This window comes from Manis javanica, chromosome 11 (genome assembly GCF_040802235.1).
Source record: "Manis javanica isolate MJ-LG chromosome 11, MJ_LKY, whole genome shotgun sequence".
In the NCBI taxonomy this organism is placed as follows: domain Eukaryota; kingdom Metazoa; phylum Chordata; class Mammalia; order Pholidota; family Manidae; genus Manis; species Manis javanica.
In genome coordinates this window covers 115,657,387-115,684,182 of record NC_133166.1, presented here as the reverse complement: position 1 = coordinate 115,684,182, position 26,796 = coordinate 115,657,387, and the positions used below count along the sequence as shown (strand labels likewise).

The following is a 26,796-nucleotide window of genomic DNA, read 5'->3' as shown; positions in this document are numbered from 1 at the left end:
GTTAGTGAGTTCAACCAACGGGTTGATGAGAGTCTGAGCCTCTGCGAAGGACCATGGAAGAGCCTGACTGAGCCTGGGCCCCCATCCCCATGGTGACAGTCACAGCTATTTTTGGGCTTCTGCCTCATTCTTAAACCTGGGGAATGTGGCTTTCAACGACTGACACATAACCTGCACATTTAAAAGGTATTTTATTAAAAAAGAGAAAAACCAACCAAACAAAAAACCCAACCCAAGAACGCTTGGTTCCTTGGAGTTCGGGAGCAGCTTAAGTCTGTGGGGAGGGTGGAACCTGGAAGACAGACAGTGTGGGGGGCCTCTGACCCCTAGGAGTCAGAGCAGGAGCCTGGGGAGGCTGACAGGCAGAGCAGCCTTTCCCAGGGCTCAGCCCCTCTCTGTGGCCTGGGCTCATCCACTTGTAAAAGACAGATAGGGGACTGAACCCCCAGAAAAAAGGCAGGGTGAGCAGTTTTGGACAGGCCTCGGACCTCTTGTCAAAGTCACCAACCAGTTAGGCAGGAGAGGGTGGCCCGGGGATCTATCCGGCCTATCAGCAGGCTCCCCAAACGTGGGGTTTGGAAGCCCACTCTTGGGAGGCAGGCTCAGATAGATGCGCCCCCAAGCGGTGAGTGGTACTCAAGCCCCTCGGAAGAAGGAGCCCTGATGGGGTGGGACCTGGAGGCAGCCCCAGGCAAGCCTCTTGTGGGCAGAGTCGGACCAGACTGGGAGCTCAGTGGCCCTGGGCGTTGCGGGGCAGCGCTCGAATGGGCCGAGGTGGGGGATTGTCCAGGACCGGCTCGGGCCGGGCCCGCGCACCACCCCGGCGCTTCTGCTTGCGCAGCAGATAGTTTGAGTACTGCACCTCTGGCATGGCCAGCTTGAGGCAGGCCTCGGTGGCCGGGCCGACGCCGCCGCTGGGCAGGTCGTAGCCCATGATGTCCACTTTGCGGCTGGGCTGCCACGGCTGCAACTGCTTGGTGCGGATCTGCGCGGCAGGCCGAAGCACCGGATCCTCGCCGAAGCAGCGCCGCAGCAGGCGCTCGCGGGCGTCGCGCAGCTGGCGGGCCTCGCGCTCCACGCAGGCGCGGCCAGCGCGCGCCACGCGGCGCCAGAAGGTGGCGTTGAAGTGGTCGTAGAGGCCCGCGTCAAGCGCGTTCCAGGTGCGCGCAGCCCGCGCGAGCGCCACGGGGATGGCGGCCAGGCGCGAGCTGGCGGCGCGCGCGTTGAGTTTAGCGTACAGCATGTCGTCCAGGTCCCAGGCCAACAGGCGCCGCAGCAGCACGAGTGACTCGTCGAAGTACTCAGCGATCATGACGAGCGAGAACACTTCCTCCACCTGGCGGATGAGGCCCGCCAGGTAGGCAGCGTCATCGTGCGGGCTGCGTTCGTTGTCGCCGCCCAGGTCGTAGGCCAGCGTGTTATGCGCGAACATGGCGAAGTGCTCGCCCGCGCGGTAGTAGGCCTCGGGCGCGCGCAGGAAGGCCTCGAGCGACGCGTTGGGCACTCGCCGAAATGCCGGGCAGTACTGGTTGTAGTAGCTAAAGAGCGACTCGAACATGGCGGCCGGCTCGCGCAGGATGGTGACGTAGACGGTGCTGGGCGGCATGAGGCGCTCGAGCTCCGCGCGGTCGAAGCGCAGGTGGCTGGCCAGCACGTGAGGCGGCCGCGTGGCCGGGTGCACGAAGTGCGCCGAGAAGTTACGCGGGTAGCAGAACTGGTGCTCGCAGCTTGGATGCGGCAGAGCCACCGTTAGGTTGTGGCGCTCGGCGAAGCGGAACAGGATGTTCTGCACTGTAGTACCCGCGGTCTTGTGCGTCTTCAGGAAGGCCACTGTCATGTGCTTAGGGCGTGGCGGGGAGTCCCGCAGAGGCGGGCAGCTCAGAGGGAACAGTTTGGGGTACCTGCAGGGGCCAAAGGGTTTGCAGAGAGGAGGGTGTGAGGGGGTGCGGCTTGACCCCTGCCCCTCCCCAAGGACGGTGGATGGGCCAGAGCTGCCCATCCTGGGCTACACCCACAGAACAGTGGAGGGGTATGGTAGGTGGTCTAAGATGACCCCCACGCAACCCTGCTGGCCTTCTGGTATTCATGCTCTTGTGTGTTTACTTCCCCATTAGTACAGGGCAGACTTACTGATGCGTCTAAGGATAGAATAGGGCAGAAATGAAGGCATGTCACTTGTGAGACTACACTATAAAAATAGTAAGTATGGCTTCTATCTTGGCGCCTTTCATTCTCTCTAGGATAATTTATGCAGGAGGAAGCAAGACACCATACTGTGAGCAGCCCCATGGGGAGGTACCACGTGACAATCCCCTAGGAATTGGGCCTTCAGTCCACAAGCCTGTTTGAAGAACTGAATGCTGCCAACAATTGCATGTGAGAGCGTGGACGGAGAGCCCTTGCAACCAGCTCTTTGGATGAGACTGCATCCCCAGCAGCCAGCTTGACTGAACCAGAGGTACCCAACTAAGTCGCACCTGGAATCCTAACCCCAGGAAGCCAGTTAACAAATGTTTGATATTTACAGCTGCTAAGTTTTGAGGTGATTTGATTACCCAGGAATAGATAACTAACGCATGGACAGAGGCCCTTGGAGATCCTTGAAGAATTCTACACTACTGATGTATATAAACTGAGGACTAGGAGACAAATCATTTACATAGTCTGGCAACTCAGATAGTTACCAAATCCTTTTGCTCTCTGTCTTATCATTTTTACTTTTTACTCTTTCACGGCTCCCCATCTTGTAGATAAATGTCATGGGCTTTGAGGCAACCAATTTGTTACGTGATTCTGTTAAGGCCTCTTGAGCCTTATTCATTCTCCAGCACATTTTTTGAGCATCTATTATGTGCCAGGCACTGTTCTAGGCTCAAGAAATATGACAGTATAAAAGACAGAGAATAGTCCTTGTTTTCATGAAGCTTTCATTTCTGTCTCCTGGTTCCTGAAATAAGGTTTTGGGATTACAGGTGACCTGTGAGTTCCCTACAGACTTTGAGTCACTCTCCTGTTTCTTCTCTGTCATGTAATGAGGTCAACTCTAAGCAGCTTAGAGGACACCATTGAGATTTCCTATATGTGGCTGGTTTGAGCTCAGAATAATATCTACACAGATGCCCCTTCTAAAGACCAGCAGATCACCTGGCAATGGGGATTGGGCCCATTCACACCTTTTTCATGGGTAGACTGTGTAGAAAATGGGGAAGTTGAGGCCCTGAGGCGTGCTAGGATTTGCTGGGTTCACACAGTGAGCCAGAAGGAGGGTCAGGGCTCCTGTTAGTTATTGCATGGGGTCCTGTATAGGGTGACAAGCTAGGTCACACATACTATCGTTCCCATTTTATAGATGAGGAAACTAGGGCTCAGAGAAATGAGGGGACTTTGCCCAGCACAGCAAAGTAGCAAGAAGTTGTTTGCAGTCCTTTGGGGAGACACTCAGAATGTGATGCCATGGCAAGGACCAGGGCTGGATTAGAATCCCAGTTTAGTCACTATCACTTTATGTAACCCTGTCAATGAAGACCAATCCCTGTGGATCTAGAGAATATGGAAAGCACTTTGGGAATAGAGTGAAGAATAAAGTCCCAGCAGAAGATGACTCTTCTCACAGGTGGAAGAAATGGGAAGGGGAGCGAGCTCCCAGTTCTGTTGGTAAAGAGGCAGCTTCCTGCCAGAGGAACAGCTCCCCTGGGCCCCGCCCCCCGAGGCTCCACCCTCTTACCAGCTGAGCTGTGCCCCCTGGTGGATGAGGAGGCTCAAGGTGCTGCACCCTAGCACCAGCAGCAGGATTTTCCTGCGGCTCATCATCTTGGTGGCCTGCTGCAGGCGCTGGAGAATGGGTGGCATAATGGAGTACCCACCCCTGGACCAGCCAGGGCTCTGCTATCCAGGACTCCCTTCGCAGGCACTCATGGGGGCTCCTGGGGCTGTGGTAGCAGGGCCAGCGTTCCTGAGAGGCCTGCCGGGAGAAGGAGGCGAACAGGTTTGCATCAGGTAGAGGAGATGGGCTCCTGGCCCCAGCAGGACCGCAGCAAAGGAGAGCTCCAAATAGTGGGGTGAGCAGAGAGGCCAGGGAAGATCAGATTCCTCCCTCACTCCCATTGCCAAGACCCTATCTTCACACTGCTCCAGATAACTTAGTCTTGGGTGGAATTACAGGCTTCTGGGGTGTGGCCAGCCCTTCAAGCTGTAGCCACTCCCCTCCTTTGAGCCCTGTCTCTATTTCTCTGCCTGCCTCTCATTTGTCTTTGTCTTGTGGTCACCTCTATCTGTCTCATCAGTAGACTTGCCTTAGCACCAGTGTTTGGGTCAGAGCACGAAAGTCTCAATTCAAGGTTTCCCTTCCTCCTGGACTCCTTGCTGATTGCTCAGTCGGGCTGGTCTTGACTCCCCAGATGCAGAGCCTCTTGGAAACAATGACGAGGCCTTCACTTTCTGACATGGGTAAGGGGTCAAGACTGCAGGCTTCCTATATGTACTGTACTGTTAGATACTTTACCCCATTTAGTTCTCACCACAACCCTAACACAGGTCTAATTTCCATTTTACAGACAAGGAAACTGAGGCTGTAAGAGATAGGACCACTTGTCTGTGTCATACAGCTGTACTAGCAGAACAGGATTCAGACCTGCTATTCCTGGTTCCAGAGGCCGTGCCTTAGACAATATGTATGCTGCTTCCACAGAGACCTGACTGCCCTTCCCTGCTCTGGACTCTGCATGCTTCTGAGCCCTGAGCCCTCCTAGCTGGGCTCCTGTCCTGAGGACCCAAGACCAAAAAATCCATGAGGGAAAGGAAGGAAGGACTTGAAATCCTGGAACCCTAACTGGCTTCCAGCCCCAGACACCCGAAACCCTAGCCACCGCATCAGCTGACTGCGTGAGAGGTGCCAGGCCAAGGCAGTGGGATGGCAGCCTGGGAGGGGTCAGGATGTAGGGGGTACAGAGGAGCTCCTGCTTGTTGCCCTGCTGAGAATCTCCAGGAGATGGTGGGCCTCCATCCCAGGCAAGCAGCAGGAGTGAGAGGCTAGAGAAGAGCCTGGTCCGGCCAGTCATCTGTTCCTGCACACGTGCTTTGGCTCGAGGGCAACCTGGCCCTTGGCAGTGCCAGTGGACAGTCAGCTTCAGCAGCAATGCCTGTCCTCTGGCTGGGGTGGGCTCTCTGTTTGAGGGGCCTCAGTTTCCAGGTTAAGGTTTAGCTTGAGCCTCATGTTCCTCTCTCTAGAGGAGAGGGGGAGCCTGGAACTTATGGACATTTGCATGTGTGTGGAACTTGAACACCCAGGAACCAGGAGAGGTGAGGTAATGAACACCTTTGGACCATCACCTTCCCCTGGGGCCCTGGGCTTGGCTTACAGTCCCTCTGCTTTAGCCCCCTCCCCCCAGTTAATCCTGGATTACATTTAAACCTGTTGGGGTGAAAAGATGTCCCTTCTCTCCAGGCCCCATCACCTGGTTTCCTCTGCCAGCCTGCAGACAGACTTAATCCCCCTGGAGCCGAGGTGGGTGAAGGGTTCAGCCACAGAGGGCAACCAAGGGCAGCGCAGAGAAAGCCCAAGCTCCCCTCCACCATCCCGCCCATCTTTTCAAGGGTTGCCGGGGCAGAGGAAGGCTAGTTCTGCCTGGGCGGAGAAGCCTGCAGGAGGAGGCCAGAGCCTGGGGTCCTCTCGGGATGTACACCTTCCCTTTCTCACTCATCTTGCCCAGACACTTGGGGACCAGACAGGGGTTTCCTAAGGGGCAGCCTATTCCCGTCTTTGCCAAACTCACTCAAACCACCCTGTTTTTCAGACTCTGGGTCAGTGAAGGAAGTAAATCCTGAAGGGAGCTATGGTGGGACTTCCCCTGGGAGACACTTCAGTCAGGTCACACAGAGAAGGGTGAGGGGTGCCTGGTGGCTCCCTCAATCCCACTCCCCTCCATGGCCTAGCCCAGCAGAGTCAGCCAGCCAGACTTCAGTCTGAGAGCCACTTGGAACAGGGCATCGTCAGTACAAGAATTCCCCAGCTACCAGCCCCCTGAGGTGGGCACCTGTTTTTTCTTGGTCACCATCACTGAGGGAGTGCTCACCATCCTCAGATTTAACCTGGTCCACTTCTGAGCTGCCTTGAAAGTTCTTTCTGGGACAACCAAGACCAGCCCACACTGATGGTGCCCTTCTCAGCTTGTCCCCGTCCTCTTCCTCTCTCTGTGGTTGTTACTGCTGCCCTCCTACATCACACAGACCATTTTTCTCCATGACAGACCTTCAGGTATTTGGAAGCAGTAGCCCTGTCTCCCCTGGGTGGGCACTCAGCCAGGCTAAATGTTCCAGGTCCCGAGAGAGGATGCTCCTCGGGCATTGGAGAAGGCCTCCCCTCCTTTGGCAAGTTCAGTCTGAGATGTCTCTTCTGGAGATGGAGTCCGGGCACTGGATCCCAGGGAGGGGGCTGCCTGGGGCTAGGTTTCCATTTGTGATCTCCAGGCTGGTGCAGGCTGCTGGGGCCAGGCTTCAGAGCAGCAGCCCTGGCTCCTGCCCCTCACATGCTTCCACCTACCCCCGGGCCTTCCTGTCTTCTCCGTGGAAAGAGAGTTTCCCCAGCCGTCCCAGACAGGTCAGGGGGCCCGGCCTCATCAGGACATCGGTGCTAATTTTAGAGCAGGCTCTGCCTGGTTTTGCAAATTGCTTTCCTTTCTCCAGGGAACCAAAGACAAAATGGTACAGCTAGCTAGGGCTTTGAAAACTGGCCTGGATGCCCACCTACTTCCACATGAGCCCCTTCCTCTCTCTCCTGGGAGCTCTAGGGCCAATAATGGTGCATTTAGAGGAGGGTGGCATCCCGGCCTGGACCTGACCTGACCGCTGGGTGACCCAGAGACTCCACCCTTACCTGAGGACGGCATCGTCCAGTGAGTAGGGAAACTGCCCAGGGCCCTAGAAAGGAAGGGGCCAAGGGCTGAGGGCTGCAGATGAGTGGCCCAGGAGAGGGAATATCTCGACACTTCCCTCCTTTCCTTTCTTCTTTCCCCCAGCTCACATCAGATCCCCATCCCCCCGCTCCTGCCCAGGCCCCTTTCCCTGTCATCCACCCCCACGTCGTCCCTGCCTCCCGTACCTTCATCATCCTCCATCACTACCCCGCCTCCATCAGCCCCCATTCCCTCAGTTTCATCCCAAAGGATCGGTCACCGGGACCTGGTCGCTATAGGGTTTCAGGCCGGATTCTCCCTCCCGTTCCCCAGGGGTCCCAGCACCCCGTCCTCAAGCTCTCCAGGCACTAGGCCCCCACGACACCCTTCCGCCTGTCCCCCGAGCCCCATCCCGTCCAGTCCACCCCGACCCCGGCCCCAGGCGGCCGCTGCAGTACTCACGCAGCGCGGGCTCCGCCGCTCTGGGCTGGCAGTGGTCGCTGCTACCTCCCACCCCTTGTCCCGAAATCCGCTGTGGATCCGGGGGCCCTGCGCGCCAAGTGCTGGTCTCTCGCTCTCCGCGCCGGGATGGGATCAGGTGGCGGCGTCCGCTCGGCTTAGCTCTGCTCGGCTCAGCCCGCTGCCCGCCCCGATCGCACTTCGGAGGCGGAGGCGGGTTGAGGGCGGGGGCAGCGGAGGGGGAGAGGAAGGGGCGGGGGAGTACTGCCCAGGTGGCGTCTTCAGAGGAGGGCATCTTTTCCCCGCATCCTTGCAGAGTGTGGACATCAGCGTGGCCAGCTCCTTGTCTCGCTCTGCAGAAGGGGAAATCGAGACCCGGAACGTATCTGGGTCCTCTGGCATTGCTGGGCATTCATAGCCCCCCACCCCTTTCCTCCGTCATTCTTGGGCTGGAGGGTCTTGAGGGAGTTAGAGACATGGGTCCATTTATCAACAACCACATACTCCCTCCCTTTTTTCCTCTTTCCCCCTACATTAAAGAAACACAGTTCCAGCACCACCCCCTGCAGTTGGGTTGCCACCTGCCCTCACACCCCTGGGGATCCCTTCCCTTTCAGCCCCTGAGGCAGCCTCTGCTGCTGACCCTTGCCTGTCCACCAGGACTCCAGACCTACTCTTTCCAAACCAGAACTTTAGTGGGCCTGGGACCCCTGCTCAGGTACTTTGTACTGGGAATCAGAGAACCCAATTTCAATTCTGGTTGAACTTAAATCCCAGAGTCAAAGGCAACTCCCTGGGCCCAGTTGCTTCCAGCTCTAAGATGGGGAGCTATTCTTGTAGCTCTTTGGAGGCTGCAGAGATGATACCCGTGAAGGCACTTGTAAACTCCTGTGGGGGGGGGGCCCGGGGCAGGGGGCAGGGCGGTGGTCCTGAGTTCTCTACTGCCTTAGTCCTTAGCTCCTACTACCTGGGTGCTGGGTAACAGCACCTTCTAAAGTCATGCCAGACACCAGGAGCCCCACATTTAGTCATTTAGTTAAGTGGCTCTCAGACACCCTGCTTTCTCCTGTCCTCGGGGCCTGGTATGGCCAGGATCCTGGAGCTGGGGCAGCTACCCAAAGCTGGGACTAGAAAGGACTGGATTCCATTCTAGACCCACACAGGTAGGTATTGTGAGAGGGCCTTGTTAACGAGGAGGAGGGAATGGGGCTTAGGGTCAGGAGAACTGACTGTGGTCACAGTTTGGTCCCTTGGGCACATCAGCTTCTCTCTGCCCTTCAGTCATCCCCTCTGCACAGTCAGGGTTCCTACCCTGCCTAGGTCCCAGAGAAGTTATGATAAAACGAGGCTCCACTTGGCCCATCCCTTTCTGGCTCTAGCTACATTACCCCCTCACCCATCAGCTCTCAGTTTATTCTGCCCTAGAGACTCCCATCTTCCCCTTCCGCAGCGCACACAGATGCCTTGGCGCCTCCAGCCTCAGGTGACCTTCTCCGGTTACAGACGCTTCCTTGGTTCACGAATGGTTCTGCCTGAGCGGGCTCACGACCTGTAGGGGAGGGCACTGCTGTTTTTATCTTCTGGGTTCTTTCTGGGTTTGGCTTTTCCTCTGGGAGTGTCAGGAAATTGGGATAGTGGTGGTGGTGGAAGGGGCGAAGGGTCATTTTGGCAGGAACCGAGTCAGGGCTGGGATGTGAGCAACCTTCCTGGCCTAGTCCTTTTCTCTGTCTCTTCTAAACCGCACCTGCTGGGGACCTGGCACCCCATTCTTTTTCCCCTAGTTCCCAGCTACTTCTCTCGGGGGGGTAGTCAGTGAAATAGAGCATGCTTGAGAGATCTGAAGGGTGTGGGTGGGAAAAAATGAGACCATTTCACTCGAGTTTCCTGGCTCTCTCACAGTGTACACACACACACACACCACTCACTCACACAGGTGATGAGCGTGTCATACACACACACACACACAGGTGATGAGCCTGACACATACACACACACACACACACACAGGTGATGAACCTGACACACACACACACACACACACAGGTGATGAGCCTGACACATACACACACACACACACACCACTCACTCAGTCACACAGGTGACAGGCCTGTCACATACACCACTCACACAGGTGATGAGCCTGTCACACACACACACACACACACAGGTGATGAGCCTGACACATACACACACACACACACACACAGGTGATGAGCCTGACACACACACACACACACACAGGTGATGAGCCTGACACATACACACACACACACACACACAGGTGATGAGCCTGACACATACACACACACACACACACACACAGGTGATGAGCCTGTCACACACACACACACACACAGGTGATGAGCCTGACACATACATACACACACACACACCACTCACTCACTCACACAGGTTACGGGCCTGTCACATACACCACTCACACAGGTGATGAGCCTGTCTCACACACACACACAGGTGATGAGCCTGACACATACACACACACACAGGTGATGAGCCTGACACACACACACCACTCACACAGGTGACAGGCCTGTCACATACACCACTCACACAGGTGATGAGCCTGTCACACACACACACACACACACACACACAGGTGATGAGCCTGACACATACACATACACACACACACCACTCACACAGGTGATGAGCCTGTTACACACTCACACACATACACACACAGGTGATGAGCCTGACACATACATACACACACACACACCACTCACAGGTGACAGGCCTGTCACATACACCACTCACACAGGTGATGAGCCTGTCTCACACACACACACACAGGTGATGAGCCTGACACATACACACACACATACACACACAGGTGATGAGCCTGTCACACACACACACACACACAGGTGATGAGCCTGTCATACACACACACACACAGGTGATGAGCCTGACACATATACACACACACACACACACACACACACCACTCACTCACACAGGTGACGGGCCTGTCACATACACTCATACAGGTGATGAGCCTGTCACACACACACACACAGGTGATGAGCCTGACACATACACACACACACACACACACACACACACACACACACACACACACACCACTCACTCACTCACACAGGTGACGGGCCTGTCACATACACCACTCACACAGGTGATGAGCCTGTCTCACACACACACACAGGTGATGAGCCTGTCTCACACACACACATACACACACACACACACACACACCACTCACACAGGTGACAGGCCTGTCACATACACCACTCACACAGGTGATGAGCCTGTCACACACACACACAGGTGATGAGCCTGACACACACACACACACACAGGTGATGAGCCTGACACATATACATACACACACACACACACACACACACACCACTCACTCACACACAGGTGACGGGCCTGTCACATACACCACTCACACAGGTGATGAGCCTGTCACACACACACACAGGTGATGAGCCTGACACATACACACACACACACACACCACTCACTCACACAGGTGCCGGGCCTGTCACATACACCACTCATACAGGTGATGAGCCTGTCTTACACACACAGGTGATGAGCCTGTCTCACACACATACACACACCATTCACACAGGTGATGGGCCTGTCTTACACAAACACACAGGTGATGAGCCTTACACACACAGGTGATGAGCCTGTCTCACACACATACACACACACACACACCACTCACACAGGTGATGGGCCTGTCAGTGAGAGGACTGAGTTACAATGGGAGAGGGATCTCAGAGGTGGGAGAGAAACTGAATTGACTGAATTGATCTATCAGGACAGAGAAAGGTGAAGCTCGGCAGGCAAGGGGCACCTGCCCATCCCTCTCTCAGGCACTGAAGGGGCCTGGGGGATCACCAGGCAGGGTCGATCCCACCAGTAGGCTGCTGTAGCTGAAGGAAGAAAAGGTCCTGAATTTATTTTCAGCACTAAAAAAGAGTCAAATGCTGTCGCTATAAAGACTGTTTAATTTGCTTGCCCCCCCCCAATAATTATTTATTGAGCACCTCTTGAACGCCAGGTGCTGGGAGAGCGGGAAAGACCAGGTCCCCGCTCACGTTCCTGGGGTTGGAGGTGGGCAGTGGGACAAGAAAAACTTCAAAATAAATAGTGGACGTTTGAACGTGTTACAGGAGCTCCAAGAAGTACAGGAAAGTGGGAGAAGGCTTAGCGGGGACGAATCTGAGCCGGCTGTGGGTGGAAAAGGGGGCTTCAGTGTGGCCCTAAGGCCCCCAGGTCGGCACCTGGAACTCAGCCGCCCGGGAGGGCCCGCTCCCCTCTCGGCTGCGATCCCCTTTCAGCCCATTCATCATCCATGCCTGGGCCGGCGGCGGTGGGCGGTCAAACAATCAGACACTGTTGTATCACAGGCGCCGGCGGCAACCTCCCGCTTGGCGCCCACAACCGGCGGTCACCGGGGCAATGAGTCCTTCGGGTCTCCTGGGAACGTGAGCGTCGGGCCTCTCCCGCCTGACGAGGAAGTGGGAAGGCTGGATGACTGCTCCGGCCGGGAGAGACCAGCTTTCCCCGCAGCCCGGTCCTCGTTGCAGCCCCTAGTGTTCCCGGTGCTGTGCTTGGACACGGTCCGCCTGCCCTGCCCTCACGAATACCGGGACCTGCGTACTACAACTCCCAGAAGGCCTAAGGCCAGGCCGCTGGGGGACCTTTGGAGAACAGCTCGGAGGTGGGCCTTATCCGAACTGTCTTCCAACCCTTCCTACTTCCGTCCGGCGCTTCCGGAAGTTCCGGAACGTGGGCACCGAGGCTGGCCCGGGCTTCCGGGTAGGTCGCGCGCCTTCCAGCGGCCAAGATGGCGACCGAGCATCCCGAACCTCCCAAAGGAGAGTTGCAGCTGCCGCCTCCGCCACCTCCTGGGCACTATGGCGCCTGGGCTGCCCAGGAGCTTCAAGCCAAATTGGTAGAGATCGGAGCTCCGATCCAGGGTGAGGAGCACGAGAGGTCAAGAGCTGGCAGCGTAGGCCTGTGGGGAAGCGGAGCCTGGTTACCCCGGAGACCCGGGGGTGGGGGCAGAGGCGGGCGGCTGGAGCCTAACTCGGGCCGGCTGGCCGGCTCGGCCTGACTTACCCAACTATCTTGTGTTTTGCCCAGCAGGGAGTCGCGAGGAGCTAGTGGAGCGGCTGCAGACCTACACCCGCCAGGTAAGTGGTGGAGGCGGGACAGGCCAAGCTTCTGAAGGAAGCCTTCATGACCCCTCAGGACAAGGTTCGCATTGGTTATGTATGTACTTCGACTCAGCAAGCCAAAACTTGCTCATTTTCCTTGCTTTTATCTCTTAAGTGCCCAGCCCAGAGCTTTGGCAGACAGGTACTGGGTAATTTTGTTGAGTGAATGGGAGCAAATGTTGAGTGGAACAGCTCCTCTTGGAGTGACCTAGAGTCCTTTTCTTTTGTAGACTGGCATCGTGTTGAATCGACCAGTTCTGAGAGGTGAGGATGGAGACAAAGCCGCTCCCCCTCCCATGTCAGCACAGGTAAGGAGGTTGTTCCACTTTGTAAGATCTCTTCTGCCCAGGGTAGCCCCTCCTCTCACATGCAGTGTATTGGGGAGTGCAGCCAGGAGATTGGCCTGGGGGGCACTGCCATGACAGAATTGGGAGCTCTTCAATCCTCCCTTGGTCCCGATGTCTGCTTTTCCAAACTCTACCTGTCATTTAAGGTTTAGCATAAATATCTGGAAGCCTTACTTGAGCTTCTCCCAGCTATAAGTAATCCACCCTCTTCTTTGCCCTCCCAGGGCACAGTTCCCATGTTATTTAGTAGGACATTAGGGCTCATTCCCAGATTTGATTTTGTACCCTCTACATTTAATGAGTCATTGGGAGATAACCAACTCCTGTTTATTTAGGCTCTCTCAACTCCCTGTCTGTTCTGATCCAGGATCTGAATGTTTTTTTCTGGAGCAGTGACTCTGACCCAGGGTCCATTGACTTTGTATGTGTGATGAGAAGTCCCTAGGTGGCCTTTAGAGTTGTCCCTGAATCTCCTGAAATCATATGTGAAGTCTGTGTTCATGATATTTTTCTAGGGGGAGAGCCAATAGCTTTCATTGGTTCATGCCCCAAAGTTATCCTCTTTTCTTGATATTGCTACAGAGCATTCTCTTCCTGAAGGCAAGAATTTTGAATCCCAGCACCTAGCTCATAGTAGATTCCTAGCACATGTCTGCAGTAGATAAATGTTTCCTAGTTTATGGTCATATTTTTTTCCACAGCTCTCTGGGATTCCCATGCCACCACCACCCATGGGACTTCCCCCTCTGCAACCTCCTCCTCCACCCCCACCACCTCCACCAGGCCTTGGCCTTGGCTTTCCTATGGCAGTTGGACCCCGCCCACCAAACTTAGGGCCCCCCCCACCTCTCCGGGTGGGTGATCCTGTGGCTCTATCAGAGGAGGAGCGGTTGAAACTGGCGCAGCAGCAGGCAGCATTGCTGATGCAACAAGAGGAGCGTGCAAAGCAGGTAGGACAGGTGGCAACTTGGGTCCTGAAGGGGAAGTGGAGCCTCAGAGAGGGTCGGATCCTGGAGCTAACCCTTCTGGGATGGTCTGAACCAAAAATTAATAAGACTTAGTCCCTACGCTGGAAGAGGACCCAGACTGGCCTGTAGGGTATTGGTGCTGGTATGAGCTTGTTTTCTTCTTTAAGCAGGGAGATCATTCATTGAAGGAACACGAGCTCTTGGAGCAGCAGAAGCGGGTAATGCCTCTTACTGTCAACTTTGACTCCATGGTCCAATCCATTGGCTGTCACTTCTAGTGCTTAGTGTCCAAAACAAGATGCACCATTCAGATTTTCTGCAGAGGTTACTTCATCCTCAGCTAAGTTCCAGAATCTCCCAAATAATTCCATCTTTCCTGTAGCCCAGGGGTTGGTAAAGTATGAACTGTGGCCTGTTTTTGTATGGCCTATGAGCTAAGAATGGTTTTATATTTTTTAGAAGATTGTTGAAAAAAAACCCCACAAACCAATGTTATATAACAGAGTCCATACAGTGGCCTGTAAAGCCAAAAATATTTTGCTGTCTGGCCTGTTACAGAAAAGGTTTGCTGATCTCTGCTAGTTTTATCTGATACCATTTTAGATAACTTGGGGAGGACTCTGGACTAATTTAGTCATTTGTATCACATTTAGGCTAAACGTGATAGATGTTAAGTTAGAGAATGATACATAAAACATTCAGCCCCGGAGGTATTTTGTAACAGTTGTTAGCCAAGGCTACTCAGGAGTATTTCCGGATATATTTATGAAGTACCGTTTTTTGCACAGATTGTGATGGGTGGGTGTGGGCAAGAAATTATTCCTTAGAAATAATCTCTTGGAAAAGAAAACTTTATACTATAAAGTAGAAGGCAGAGGTTAGCTAAGTATTGAATTTTCTGTTAGGAACCAGAAGTTTCCTGGTTTTCTGTGTGAAGAGAGGGCTTCCCCATTTTAGATCAGTAGCTTGAAGGTGTTGGGGGCAACAGGGATATCAGAAATTGAGTGAGTGGTACCTTGTTCTCCTTGGGCCTGTTAGCCAATTGAAAGAATGCATTTGCAGGAGGCTGTCTGCCCAATGGATTCCCTAGCTGTGTCTCCACTCCCAATTCCTTTTGTAGGCAGCTGTGTTACTGGAGCAGGAACGGCAGCAGGAGATTGCCAAGATGGGCACCCCCGTCCCTCGTCCCCCACAGGATATGGGCCAAATTGGAGTTCGCACTCCCCTGGGTCCTCGAGGTAAGACCCTGGAAATGGAAAGGAAGGATAAGGAAGGGGCTTAAACATTTTTAAATTTAATTTAAGTATATATCACACAAAAACAAGTGCACATATGAGAAGTATACAGCTCAGTGAGTTTTCATAAACTGAATACACCCTTACAACCAGCACCTCAACCAAGAACCAAAACATCAGCACCCCAAAAGCTCTCCCAGGCTCCCTTCTGGCCACCCGCTTCTCCTAAGGGTGGTCGTCATTCTGCCTTTTAGCAAGGAAGGTAATTTTTTAAATGAATACATTGTCTCTTCTGTCTATGGACTTATTTCTCCTCTCAGTTGCTGCTCCAGTGGGCCCCACTCCTACTGTTTTGCCCATGGGGGCCCCAGTTCCCAGGCCTCGTGGTCCCCCTCCACCCCCTGGAGATGAGAACAGAGAGGTGAGATTGGTGATTTCTTTTTTTTTTAGGAGAGCAAGGTACAGGCTTTTATTTAGAGATAAAAGTGAGAGAATAGAGCTCCTGGCTCACGCCAGGAGAGGACAAGAGAGTCCCGAGATTGGTGATTTCTTCTTAGGCACAGGAGAGTATGGTTTTGGAGGGGACTATTTCTGGATTTTGGGGGAGGATTTAGGGTGGTGGGGGGAGCCAAACTTGGTTAAAACCATAGGTAGGGCAGGAAGGAGGGTCAGGGAGACGTTTCTGGGTAGGGTTCTGGGGTTCACTATGAGGGATTCTGCGGGTGACTTAGTCCAGTCGTCCGCGCTCTGCTGTTTACATCACCTGGCCAGCAGCCTTTTTAAGTACAAGAGGTGAAAATCAGAGATAAAAGGGCACTGAGATCACCCCTGCTGGCTGGATTGTGTCTGGCAGATGGATGACCCCTCTGTGGGCCCCAAGATCCCCCAGGCTTTGGAGAAGATCCTACAGCTGAAGGAGAGCCGCCAGGAAGAGATGAACTCGCAGCAGGGTGAGTGTGTCTGGAGGGCTGCAGGGGCAGTGTGGGGAGGCTGAGGCCAAGGCTTCGTTCCTCCCTTTCCTGAGGAGAGCTGGAGAGAGAAACTGGCTCTTGGTAAAGAGGGGTGACTGTGAATGAGTGGCAGGCACTGATGTGAGGATACTGATGGCTGCCATCCCTGCTCACAGAGGAAGAGGAAATGGAAACTGATACTCGCTCCTCCCTGGGCCACTCGGCGTCAGAGACTGAGGAGGACACTGTGTCCATATCCAAAAAAGAGGTATGAGCTGGAACTGGGTCTGGAAGGGCTGTTAGGACTGTCAGGAGATGGGGCTTGGGCACTGAGATAACACCAGTTCCAAATGCTCACTGGGTAGTAGCTACTGTTTTGTGCTAATTCCTGCCCTAAGCATCTTACACATACTTTTCGTTCAATTGCCATAAACTCTTTGAGGTGTGGGTACTATGTACACCTACGTTTTAAAGCCCAAAAAACTGAGGTTCTGAAAGGTTCAGTAGTTTATCTAGAGGCACACAGCTTGACAGGGGCAGAACTTTGGAGTCTGACATCAAGTTCTCTTCTCAGCCACTTGGGGAAATTGGGTGAAGAGATTTCCCCCAGGGAGCCTGGGGGATATGCAGCAGGATTTGCTTGGATTTTTTGGATTTGCTTGGATTTCTGACCCACTTGGTTTTCCTTGTTTGGGCAGAAAAACCGGAAGCGTCGGAACCGAAAGAAGAAGAAAAAGCCCCAGCGGGCCCGGGGGGCGTCATCTGAGAGCTCTGGGGACCGAGAGAAAGAGTCGGCCCGGTCCCACAGCTCCGACTCTCCAGCAGCTGATGTTGAAATTGAGTATGTGACTGAAGAACCTGAAATTTATGAACCCAACTTCATCTTCTTCAAGAGGATTTTTGAGGCTTTCAAGGTATAAGGAGCAGTGTGCTCTGAAGGGGCAGAGCTGAGCAGGGAAGGGGGAAGACGGGGTAAGGAGGACATCGTTCAGTGTTTGGTTCGGGAACTAGAGAGGGGCCCAGGCTGAGGTTTCCACGTTGTCTGTCTCCTCAGCTCACTGATGACGTGAAGAAGGAGAAAGAGAAGGAACCAGAGAAACTTGACAGATTGGAGAACTCTGCAGCCCCTAAGAAGAAGGGCTTTGAGGAGGAGCATAAGGACAGCGATGATGATAGTAGTGATGATGAACAGGTGAGGCCCACAGCCACCCGTCAGGAGGACAAGGACTTGGGTCGGTGGTGAGATGCCACCAGCGAGGACCACTGTGAAGTCTTGAGGTCGAGAATCCTTTTAGTCGTTTACGCTTGGGATAAGCTAGGCAGTCTGATTCACACCCAAGAGTCCTGCTCAAAAGATGACTGTTATGTTCTAGGAGAAGAAGCCAGAAGCTCCCAAGCTGTCCAAGAAGAAGTTGCGCCGAATGAATCGCTTCACTGTGGCTGAACTCAAACAGGTGAGACCTGTGATGATGCCCAGGCCCTGGAGCCTGGCTGGGAGACCTCATAAGCTCCTAGAATCCCATGGGGAGTGGGGCTTTCTTTGCAGGGGAGAGTTTTGGGGGAGGCCTGGGCAACTTCTTTAAGGGTCTTTTGAGGAAGACAAAAGAAAAAGTGGTAGACGTGAGAGGTAGGTAGGGGCTTTTAGAGGTGTGTTGCTGTGTTATCCAGCTTGTGGCTCGTCCCGACGTTGTGGAGATGCATGATGTGACAGCACAGGACCCCAAGCTCTTGGTTCACCTCAAGGCCACTCGGAATTCCGTGCCCGTGCCTCGCCACTGGTGTTTTAAGCGCAAGTACCTGCAGGGCAAACGAGGCATTGAGAAGCCCCCCTTCGAGCTACCGGATTTCATCAAACGCACAGGCATCCAGGAGATGCGGGAGGCCCTACAGGAGAAGGTGAGGACCTGGCTGGGGCTCAGAGCTGCTCTGCGGGATCCACGTCTGTAATAGCAGCCTGCTTCAAAATCGGGATCTGGTTCGCAGAACCCACCTGCTTGTTAATTGTGTAATCTCCAGTTTAGAGACAGCACTTCATATGACACAAGGCAGAAGGGCAGGAAGCTGGGGAGGGCCAGAGGGGAGGCCATTAACATGTGAAAGGCAGACCTCACAGTGATGCGCTGAGCTAGCTCTCCTGCCCCCTGCTGAGACCTCTGGTTCTGAGCAGCTCTGCTTTATCCTGTTTTACCCCTTGTCTCTTGCCCTCCACCTGCACTTTGCTGGCTCTCTTTGATCTGCACACGGGGCCTCCTTTCCTTTCAGGTTGCTTTTGGCTGTGTCTATAATTCTCTGCCCACAGTGTGAGCCTCATGGATGCACTTTGCGGCTAGAGATTCATGGTGGTTGTGTGACTTCTCAAATTAAAAATTTTTAATTATAAATAGTTTGAGTGGATATAATGACTTGTGAGTAGTGGGAAAATTCAGAAGGTACAAAAAAAGCACAGTGAAAACTTAACCTTGCATTGGGCCTGTAGTCACCTAGTTCTCTCCAGGGGCAGTTAATGAGATCAGTCTCTTGATCAGGTGGCTTAAAAAAGTGTTCATTGATGTTCATAGCTGAGGATGATTTCATGTGATACACCTGTTTTGTTCAGCATGTAATATTGAGGGGTTTGAGCAGGAAGGATTTTGGTGACTTTCAGAATGAGATAAAGGAGGCTTCCCTTGATCTCTTTTGGGAGTGGGGAGCCAGATCTATTAATAGTTGAACCTGGAGGATACTTTTTATGGCGTGTCTTTTGCCCTTCTCCACAGGAAGAACAGAAGACCATGAAGTCAAAAATGCGAGAGAAGGTTCGGCCCAAGATGGGGAAGATCGACATTGACTACCAGAAATTGCATGATGCCTTCTTCAAGTGGCAGACCAAGCCAAAGCTGACCATCCACGGGGACCTGTACTATGAGGTTAGGGAGCTGCGGCTGGGGAGGCAAGGCTGGGCCTTTGGTTGTGGCTGTGTAACTCCTGGTCATAAAGGCCTTCGAAGCTGGTACAGAGGCCCTTCCCCTCACCTTAAGTTGTCCATTAGCTCCTTTTGGATGGGATGGAATTTGTAATCTTAAAATGAGGTGGTTTTCTGGAGTACAAATGCAGACTGTCTTTGAAGTGATAATTGTTTGTGGTGGGTGGTTTAGGGACAGGGCCCAAGTGTCGTGTGCTTTTAGGAAACATTTGATACTGGGGGAGGAAAAATTTTATTCTTTTTCCTGAATCTTACACTATTAACCACCTTGATATTATGGAATTTTCGAGGGGAAGGATTTTGGAGATCATCCTGTTGAAGGCCTGCCCTCATTTTACAGATGAGAAAGCAGGTCCTAAATTTGACTGTTCTCCTTGTGGGTTAATGACAGCACTGGGAGTCTTGCCTTTCTCACTTCCTGACCTTTATTTCTTTCCTACTCTAGGGAAAGAATGATGAGAATCAGAGTGGGATCTAGGCAGCCCTCAGTAGGATTTTGTATCTGATGTGGATTGGGACTTCTCATCTCTGTTCTCATGTCCTCTAGCCATTGAGCTTCCAGTCTGTCTGGTGTCTGCAATATAGCATGCTCTACTTTTTCCTCAGGGGAAGGAGTTTGAGACGCGACTGAAGGAGAAGAAGCCAGGCGATCTCTCTGACGAGCTAAGGATTTCTTTGGGGATGCCAGTAGGACCAGTGAGTGTCAGTTACCTGACAGTAAGAATTGGGGTGGAAGGAAGACAAAGAGGGTCAGGCAGGTGGCATCTCATTCTCTTTTTCCTGCAGAATGCCCATAAGGTCCCTCCCCCGTGGCTGATTGCCATGCAGCGATATGGACCACCCCCATCATACCCCAACCTGAAAATCCCTGGGCTGAACTCGCCCATCCCTGAGGTGAGCGCAGTCCTTTCTTTCATTCTTAACTGCCTCTGCTTTTTGCTACAGGATGATTGTTTTTTTCCTGTTCTCATTCCATGATGTCTCTCTCTCTCACTTTTTTCATTTTCAAAAAAAAGTGATGGTTTTTGAATACCCATCATGCTCACCATAAAGTAGTCCATCAGAATTGACAAGCACAAAGGTGAAAACAAATCTCCCACAGTTTCACTGCTCAGAGATAACCAAATCTAACATTTGGTGAATGTGTTTCCAGATATCTCTTTAGTATATGCATGGACAGACAAATAATTTTATCTCAGGAATGGCATTAAATTTATTATTATTTTTAAACAAAAAACATTACATTAAAAACATGTAGTAAACAACAGATCATTAGAATGAACAAGAAGTAATCATTAAACTTCAGATAAAAATGTTTGTCCCTTAAAGAGAAATAGATTGCAAAAGCTTTCCAAAGTTAGGAGAAATCAACAAGAAGTTGGAGTCACGATTTTTGAAGTACATGTTTCAGTTTCAGTCGGTATGGACTCTACCATGGAGGCAGAGGTCAGTAGTATATTTCGGCCTCTCATCTGCTCACCTTTATTGCTCTCAGATTTTTGTTGCTTACTACTTTTGCTTTGTAACACTTTATAACAGTCAACTCTTCTCCGGAATCAGCATTTCTAGAGTCCCCAAGTATTAGTTCTGTACTTGAGAGCATGATTTTTCTCTCAGGCTTCAGTGTTTGTTTTGTAGCTTAGGAGTGCAACTGGCTTGTATTTCCCCTCGTGCAGAGCTGTTCTTTTGGGTACCATGCTGGAGGCTGGGGCAAACCCCCAGTGGATGAGACTGGGAAACCACTCTATGGGGATGTGTTTGGAACCAACGCTGCTGAATTTCAGGTATGTGCCGTGGCTGGCAAGCTTGGTCTTACTTAAGGTCGTGTTGGTTATAGCTTCATTATCAGGGAGCTGGGTGTTCTGAACTTTCAAGGTCTGGAAAAGGGTGTGCATTCTCCTGAGCGGTGATAGCAAGCTCCCCACTAGAACATGGGCTTTCTGTGGGCAGGTAATCGTCTGTTCACTGTTGTATCCCTTCAGCTTACAACAGCTTGGGACTTAGCGTTTGTTGAGTAAATCACTGATCTCTTTCAGACCAAGACTGAGGAAGAAGAGATTGATCGGACTCCATGGGGGGAGCTGGAGCCATCTGATGAAGAGTCTTCAGAAGAAGAGGAAGAGGAGGAAAGTGATGAAGACAAACCAGATGAGACAGGCTTTATTACCCCTGCAGACAGGTGGGGAAGCAGAGTCAGCCTCTCAGAAGTGGCCTGTCTTCGGGAGTCTCCCCCTTAGTCCAGAGCTTGTTCCTCTCTTCCCAGTGGCCTCATCACTCCCGGGGGATTCTCGTCAGTGCCAGCTGGAATGGAGACCCCTGAACTCATTGAGCTGAGGAAGAAGAAGATCGAGGAGGCAATGGATGGGTAAGAGGACCAGCAGGGCCGAGAGGGAAGGACTTGGTCTTCCCTCTAGGTTAGCTGGCTGGCTTTTATTTATTCCTTTCCCCCAACTTTTTAACAATTACTGAACACCAGCTCTGTGCCAGGCACTGCTCTAAGAGGTAAACAGTTCACCAGAGAACAAGATAATTTCAGATGCGCATAGGGTGGTGTAGCAAAGGGAACTGGGTAATGGGAGATAGAGGCTTAGGGAGGTGGGAAGGTCTTTGGAAAGGCCTCACTGGGGAGGTGGGTTTTGAGCTGAGAGCTGAATGTTAAGAATGAGCCAGCCACACGATGATCTGGGGCAGAACTGTAAGTACAAGCAGGGCAAAGACCTTAAGATAGTTACAGGTTTCACATAGTCATGCACTTTAAAGCTCTTCTGTTAGGCATACAAAAGTGTAGGATTGTTAATTCTTCTTGATGAACTAACTGATCCCTTTTTCATAAGATGGTCTTCTCTTTGTCCGTTCTGTTGTTTTGTTTTTCCTATTTTCCTGCCTTTTGGATTAATTGAACATCTTTTATGATTCCATTTTACCTTCTTTGTTGACTTTTTAACTGTAAGGCTTTGTTCTGTTATATAGTGGTTGCTTTAGGGTTTATAATATCCATCTTTATCATAGTCTATCTTCAAGTGATGTCCACTTTTGTATAGTAGTAAGAACCTTACAACAGTATGCTTCCATTTCTCTCCTCCTAACTTCTGCACTGTTTTAATAACATCTTTTGTGTATGTTATAAATCCTATACTGTGTGGCTTTTTTGTTTAAATAGTTCTCTTTTGCAGAGTTTTAAATAATAATCACATATTGACCTATGTAATTAGCATTTCCAGAGTTCCTTCATTTCTTCATCTAGGTTTCCATTTGGTATCATTTTCCTTCTGCCTGAAAGGTCTCCATCAACATTTCTTTTTGTGAGTTATGGATGCTTTCAGCTTTTGTGATCTTCATTTGTCTTTCCTTTTTGAAAGATTTTTGCCATGTATAGGATTCTAGGTTGAAGTAGGTCTTTTTTTCCTGTACTTTAAAGATGTTGCTCCAGTGTCTTCTTGCATTATTTCTGATGAGAAATCTGTCTGCCTTCCTTTGGTCTGTATGTAATGTGTCCTTTTTCTGTGGCTGCTTTTAAGATTTTCTCTTTATAACTTGTGAACGATTTATGACACACAGTATAGTGCAGTGTGTTGGTGTAGTTTTCTTGGTGCTTTGCTAGGATTTGTTAAGCATCTTGAATCTGTGGGTTTATAGTTTTTATTGGCCTTTATTTCTCCAGATTTATTTTGTTTCTTTTTCTCCTCTTGGGAATGCCAGTTACACATGTATTAGATCTCTTGAAGTTGTCCTACTGTTACTTGGTGCTCTGTTCTTTTTTAAAATATCTTTTCTCTTTGTATTTCATTTTAGAAAATTTCTATTCTTCTGTCTTCAGGTTTCCTAACATGTTTTTTCCTGCAGTTTCTAATCTGTTGTTAATCCCATCCAATGTAGTTTTCATCTCCAGCAGTATGATTTGGGTGATATTTTTATATTTATCTTCTGTGTCTTATTTTTGAGCATATAGAATACATTTACAGTAACATTTTAACATACTTGCCTGATAATGGTAACATCATTGCCAGTTCTGGGTTGATGTAAATTGATAATTTTCCTTATTAGGGATTGTATTTTCCTGTTTCTTTGCATGCTTTTTAATATCCATTTGGATGCCAGACTTCGTGAAATTTACCCTGCTGGGTCCAGGATACTTTTGTATTTTTATAAGTTGTCAGTTTTCCTCAGGAGTACAATTAAGGTGCTTGGAAACAGTTTGATTCTTTCAGGTCTTGTTTTTCAGATTCATTAGGCGGGGCTGAAGCTGTGCTCAGGCCTCTCCACTCCTGAGGCCCAAGACCCTTCTGTATACTTAATGGCCTGTTCCTCAGAAGGTTTTTTCAGTCTGGCTAATGAGACTAGGCACTATTCCCAGTCCTGACTGAGCAGCCAGCACTGTTAGCACTAATCCTTGGGTGGTTTGTTCCCTGGGTAGTTCTCTTACACTCAGTACTCACTCGCTCGTATACTTATGAAAGACCTTCTTTAGGTGTCTTGAGTTCTTAAGTCTCTGTGCTGCTTTCCTGTCTCCAGTACTCTGTCCCTGGATCTCTAGCTGCCCTGGACTCTCTGAACTTCCAGCTTCATTCCTTCAACTCATGGAATATTCTGGGCTCTACATGGGTTCCCCTCCTTGTTCTGTGACCTGCAAATTTTTGCACTACAGTAGGCTGGGAAGTTGAGGACTCATTTGTTTTTTGCCTTTCAGGAATCACTGTCCTCTACTGCCCCACATCCAGTAACTTGAAAACCATGATTTTATTTATTTTGGCCATTTTTTGGTTGTTTCAGGTGGGAGGGTAAATCTGGTCCCTGCTGCTCTTTTTCCAGGAATCAAAAGTCAGAGTTTTGCCTATTTAAGGTAGAAAAGGAAAGAAGGGTTACGTAGGCTGGAGTATAGTGAGCAGAGATTTGGTAAGGGACCAGATTATGAACACTTTAGGTCACAGTAAAGAGTTTAGAGGCATTCAGTGAAGATCAGAAGCCTCAGAGGGTTTTGAGCAAAGGAGTGACCAGACCTGAATTCTGTTTTAAGGTGTTCAGTTTAGTTGCTGTGTGAGAATAGATGTCACTTCCTCCAGGGACAGAGGTGGGGATCAGTCTGTGTTAGTATTGGTGTATTTGCTCATGTCAGTGGTGAGACTAGCTAGGGTGGCTTTTGCACCCATAGGAGTGCCAGAGGTTTGAGTTCTTTCTGCTAGAACTCCAGGCATAACTTGGGGCAGGAACTGGTAGTCTCTCCTTTCCTGCTAGCTTCTCTGTACTGGACAAATTATAGAGTTTTTCAGCCTCTCTGATCTGTAGCCTTTCTTTGCCTGTAGGATCTTGATCGCTGATCCCCTAAATTTGGTTCAGGGGACCTCTTAACTCGGTCTCTATACTCCTAGGCTTTATTCCCTGGAATCAGCACTACCCCCATGCCTTTCCCCACTAACCCAGTTCTTTCCTCTCATGGATCTCCATGATATACAGAGGCAGCTTGGGCACCATTTTTCCTTGGGTGTCTTGTAGTTTCTCCAGGGAGCTGGGCAGAGGTGCTGCCTGTGTTCCTTTGCTTCTCCTCTGGAGACCTTTTCATCCTTTCCTTTTTGGGCTTAATTCCATTGTCCTTTGCAGAAGCGAGACACCTCAGCTGTTCACTGTGTTGCCAGAAAAGAGAACAGCCACCGTTGGGGGAGCCATGATGGGATCGACTCACATCTATGACATGTCCACAGTGAGCACTTGGAGGATACTGTTTTTGGGGCCTGTGAAAGGGGGTAGAAGCTAGGACTCATGAGCCTGTCTTTGGAGTTGCCATGGTTCTGATTCCTTTTGCAGGTTATGAGCCGGAAGGGCCCAGCACCCGAGCTGCAAGGTGTGGAAGTGGCCTTGGCACCTGAAGAGTTGGAGCTGGATCCCATGGCCATGACCCAGAAGTACGAGGAGCATGTGCGGGAACAGCAGGCACAAGTGGAGAAGGAAGACTTTAGTGACATGGTGGCTGAGCATGCTGCCAAGCAGAAGGTAGGAGCTCACACAGGACCCCAATTGGGTGATAGCCAGGGACAAGGGACCAAGGACTCCTTTTTCAGAGGAATGGTGTCTTCTAGTAGTGAGAGTGAGGGTGGACTCAGTGCCTGCTGCCCTGGGCTTCCTTGGTGCTAGAAACCCTAGGAATACCCCAGTGGCTGCTCTCTTAAAGGATGATGAAACAGGCCCAGAGAGGGGAAGGAACTCATCAGAGTCTGAGAATCCAGTTTCAGCACTTTTTCTACAGACCTCTGTGGCTGTGTCAGGCTGCTCCCCCTTGTTTTGGTGATCAGTGTGATGTTTAACCTATTGTAACCTGTTTCTCTTTCTCCTATAGCAAAAGAAACGGAAAGCTCAACCCCAGGATAGCCGCGGGGGCAGCAAGAAATACAAAGAGTTCAAATTCTAGGCCCCCATCACACACCCAACCTTCTTTAGGCCCTTTACTTGGATGCCTGGGCTTCACACATTGGTCCCCAAGAGCCAGCTCTCCTACAGTTCCCAAGAGCTTGTCTTTTCTTCTTATTTTAGACCAGTTTTGTAAATAAAGTTGTTTCCCAAGTTAAGAGGTAAATATATAACACTCCTGATCCTCTGTTGTCTCCTTTTAATCTCCTCCTGCAAAAGGACTAAAACAGCTTATTTATACCACCTCAGCACTGTCCTAGTAACCTGGGCGGGCAAGACACCTGGTTTGGATGTTGCAGTGAGTCTGGTGGTGAAGCCACAGCATTGCTGAAATTACATGTATTACCACTGCCTGCTTTTGTGGGCGGCTCTGGGGGAAGTACCTCTAGGTCTGGTTTAACCCTATCACTTTGTCCTTGGGGACTAAAAATAGCCAGCTTAGTGCCCTGGCTCGGCTGAGGAAGTACAGTGGGCTTGGGAAGTAGGCCAGGTCAGGCCTTCCTTAATAGACTGTAGCAGAAAGAGTGGATGTCCTTACCTGGGGGAGAATACAGCTCAAAATCTAGATTGTCCTGAGTCCATGTGAGCCACTGGTGGTTTCACACAGTTTCCAGGTTTTGGTGTGCGTGAGGGGGTTGCTTTCTCCTTGAAACCTGTCCAAAAGGTCTACCTGACAGGTTAGATTGGACTGCTGGGTCTAACAGGCATTTGCCCCAGTGCTGTGAAGAGATGCCACATACTGCTGTGGTACCATGGGCGTTAGTGGAAGTGTAGGTACTCAGGTGCTGATGAACGAGAGGCTTCAAGATGGTTTCTGGGGTGGGGTGCAGTGTGGGAGATCTTTGGGGATGTGACAGTTGAATGGCCTGGGGAGGAACAGAACTGTAGAAACTTAGTAAGTGAAGCAGAAAAAAACATTCCATGTGGAAGAAACAGGGTAGGGAAAGGGGGCTTGAGACTTAATGATTTTTTTGGGGAAGGGGAGAAAAAGCAGGCCGACTTCAGATGGGCCAAAGCTTAGCATTATGATCCACCCTTGCCAGGGGGCTTTGGACTCTAGGTCCCTGAGCCACTGCGCACACTGGAGAGGAGCAGGAGTAAAACTTGGCGGCCTGCGGCCCCCAGCTGGCTGCTGGGGCTCCACCATTCTTGAGGTCTTGATGTTCTTGGCGAAGAAACCCCGGGGCGGGGGCTAGATCGGCCGTCTTGGAAAAGTCTTCGGTGGCGGCGAGTTCGGCCTCGTCTCCAGAGACTCGAGGGGCCGGGGCGCTTTGCCGGCAGCCCTCTTCTGTCCGTGGCCGCGCCCCGGAAAAGCGGGGTTTCCGCTGACCCGGCTGCAACAGAAGGAAAGACGGGCGGGGAGG

The 26,796-nt window shown here is 51.3% G+C and overlaps 2 protein-coding genes and 1 long non-coding RNA gene across 5 annotated transcripts; 2 read left to right on the top strand and 1 right to left on the bottom strand.

The window, feature by feature from the left end:
• Window positions 1-174: 174 nt before the first annotated feature.
• Window positions 175-7,781, bottom strand: GAL3ST3 (galactose-3-O-sulfotransferase 3). The gene is made up of 3 exons (XM_036995239.2): window positions 7,353-7,781; window positions 3,725-3,961; window positions 175-1,901 (listed from the first exon to the last, which is right to left on the bottom strand). The coding sequence occupies exons 2-3, from the start codon at window positions 3,847-3,849 to the stop codon at window positions 731-733; spliced, it is 1,296 nt and encodes a 431-aa protein (XP_036851134.1). The 5' UTR covers window positions 3,850-3,961; window positions 7,353-7,781; the 3' UTR covers window positions 175-730.
• On the top strand, window positions 1,223-2,775 carry LOC140844592 (uncharacterized). Its single transcript, XR_012123140.1, has 2 exons — window positions 1,223-1,357; window positions 2,241-2,775. It is a non-coding gene; the product is annotated as an uncharacterized lncRNA (long non-coding RNA).
• A 4,383-nt stretch (window positions 7,782-12,164) lies between the features above and the next one.
• SF3B2 (splicing factor 3b subunit 2) lies at window positions 12,165-25,607 on the top strand. Of its 3 annotated transcripts, none has more exons than XM_017642802.3 (22): window positions 12,165-12,331; window positions 12,498-12,547; window positions 12,802-12,879; window positions 13,620-13,868; window positions 14,057-14,104; window positions 15,007-15,124; window positions 15,442-15,542; window positions 15,975-16,071; window positions 16,248-16,339; window positions 16,770-16,985; window positions 17,126-17,263; window positions 17,445-17,525; window positions 17,740-17,967; window positions 18,828-18,977; window positions 19,640-19,729; window positions 19,820-19,927; window positions 20,710-20,817; window positions 21,070-21,212; window positions 21,297-21,398; window positions 24,629-24,728; window positions 24,833-25,018; window positions 25,362-25,607. In XM_017642802.3, exons 1-22 carry the CDS (start codon window positions 12,199-12,201, stop codon window positions 25,431-25,433), a joined length of 2,688 nt encoding a protein of 895 aa, XP_017498291.1. In that variant the 5' UTR covers window positions 12,165-12,198; the 3' UTR covers window positions 25,434-25,607. The 3 variants fall into 3 exon arrangements, with proteins under 3 accessions (XP_017498291.1, XP_017498289.1, XP_017498290.1); XM_017642800.3 differs by having other exon boundaries at window positions 14,054-14,104; XM_017642801.3 differs by having other exon boundaries at window positions 12,166-12,331; window positions 12,501-12,547; window positions 14,054-14,104.
• The last annotated feature ends 1,189 nt before the right edge of the window (window positions 25,608-26,796 follow it).

Bases quoted from the DNA above. Each gene is read 5' to 3' on its own strand.
- GAL3ST3 (XM_036995239.2), bottom strand. From the start codon at position 3,849: ATGCCACCCATTCTCCAGCGCCTGCAGCAGGCCACCAAGATGATGAGC. The intron at 1,902-3,724 runs GTAAGAGGGTGG...TGGCCCCTGCAG, and splicing joins CAGGGGGCACAGCTCAGCTG to GTACCCCAAACTGTTCCCTC.
- SF3B2 (XM_017642800.3), top strand. From the start codon at position 12,199: ATGGCGACCGAGCATCCCGAACCTCCCAAAGGAGAGTTGCAGCTGCCG. The intron at 16,986-17,125 runs GTATAAGGAGCA...CTGTCTCCTCAG, and splicing joins GGATTTTTGAGGCTTTCAAG to CTCACTGATGACGTGAAGAA. The intron at 24,729-24,832 runs GTGAGCACTTGG...TTCCTTTTGCAG, and splicing joins ACATCTATGACATGTCCACA to GTTATGAGCCGGAAGGGCCC.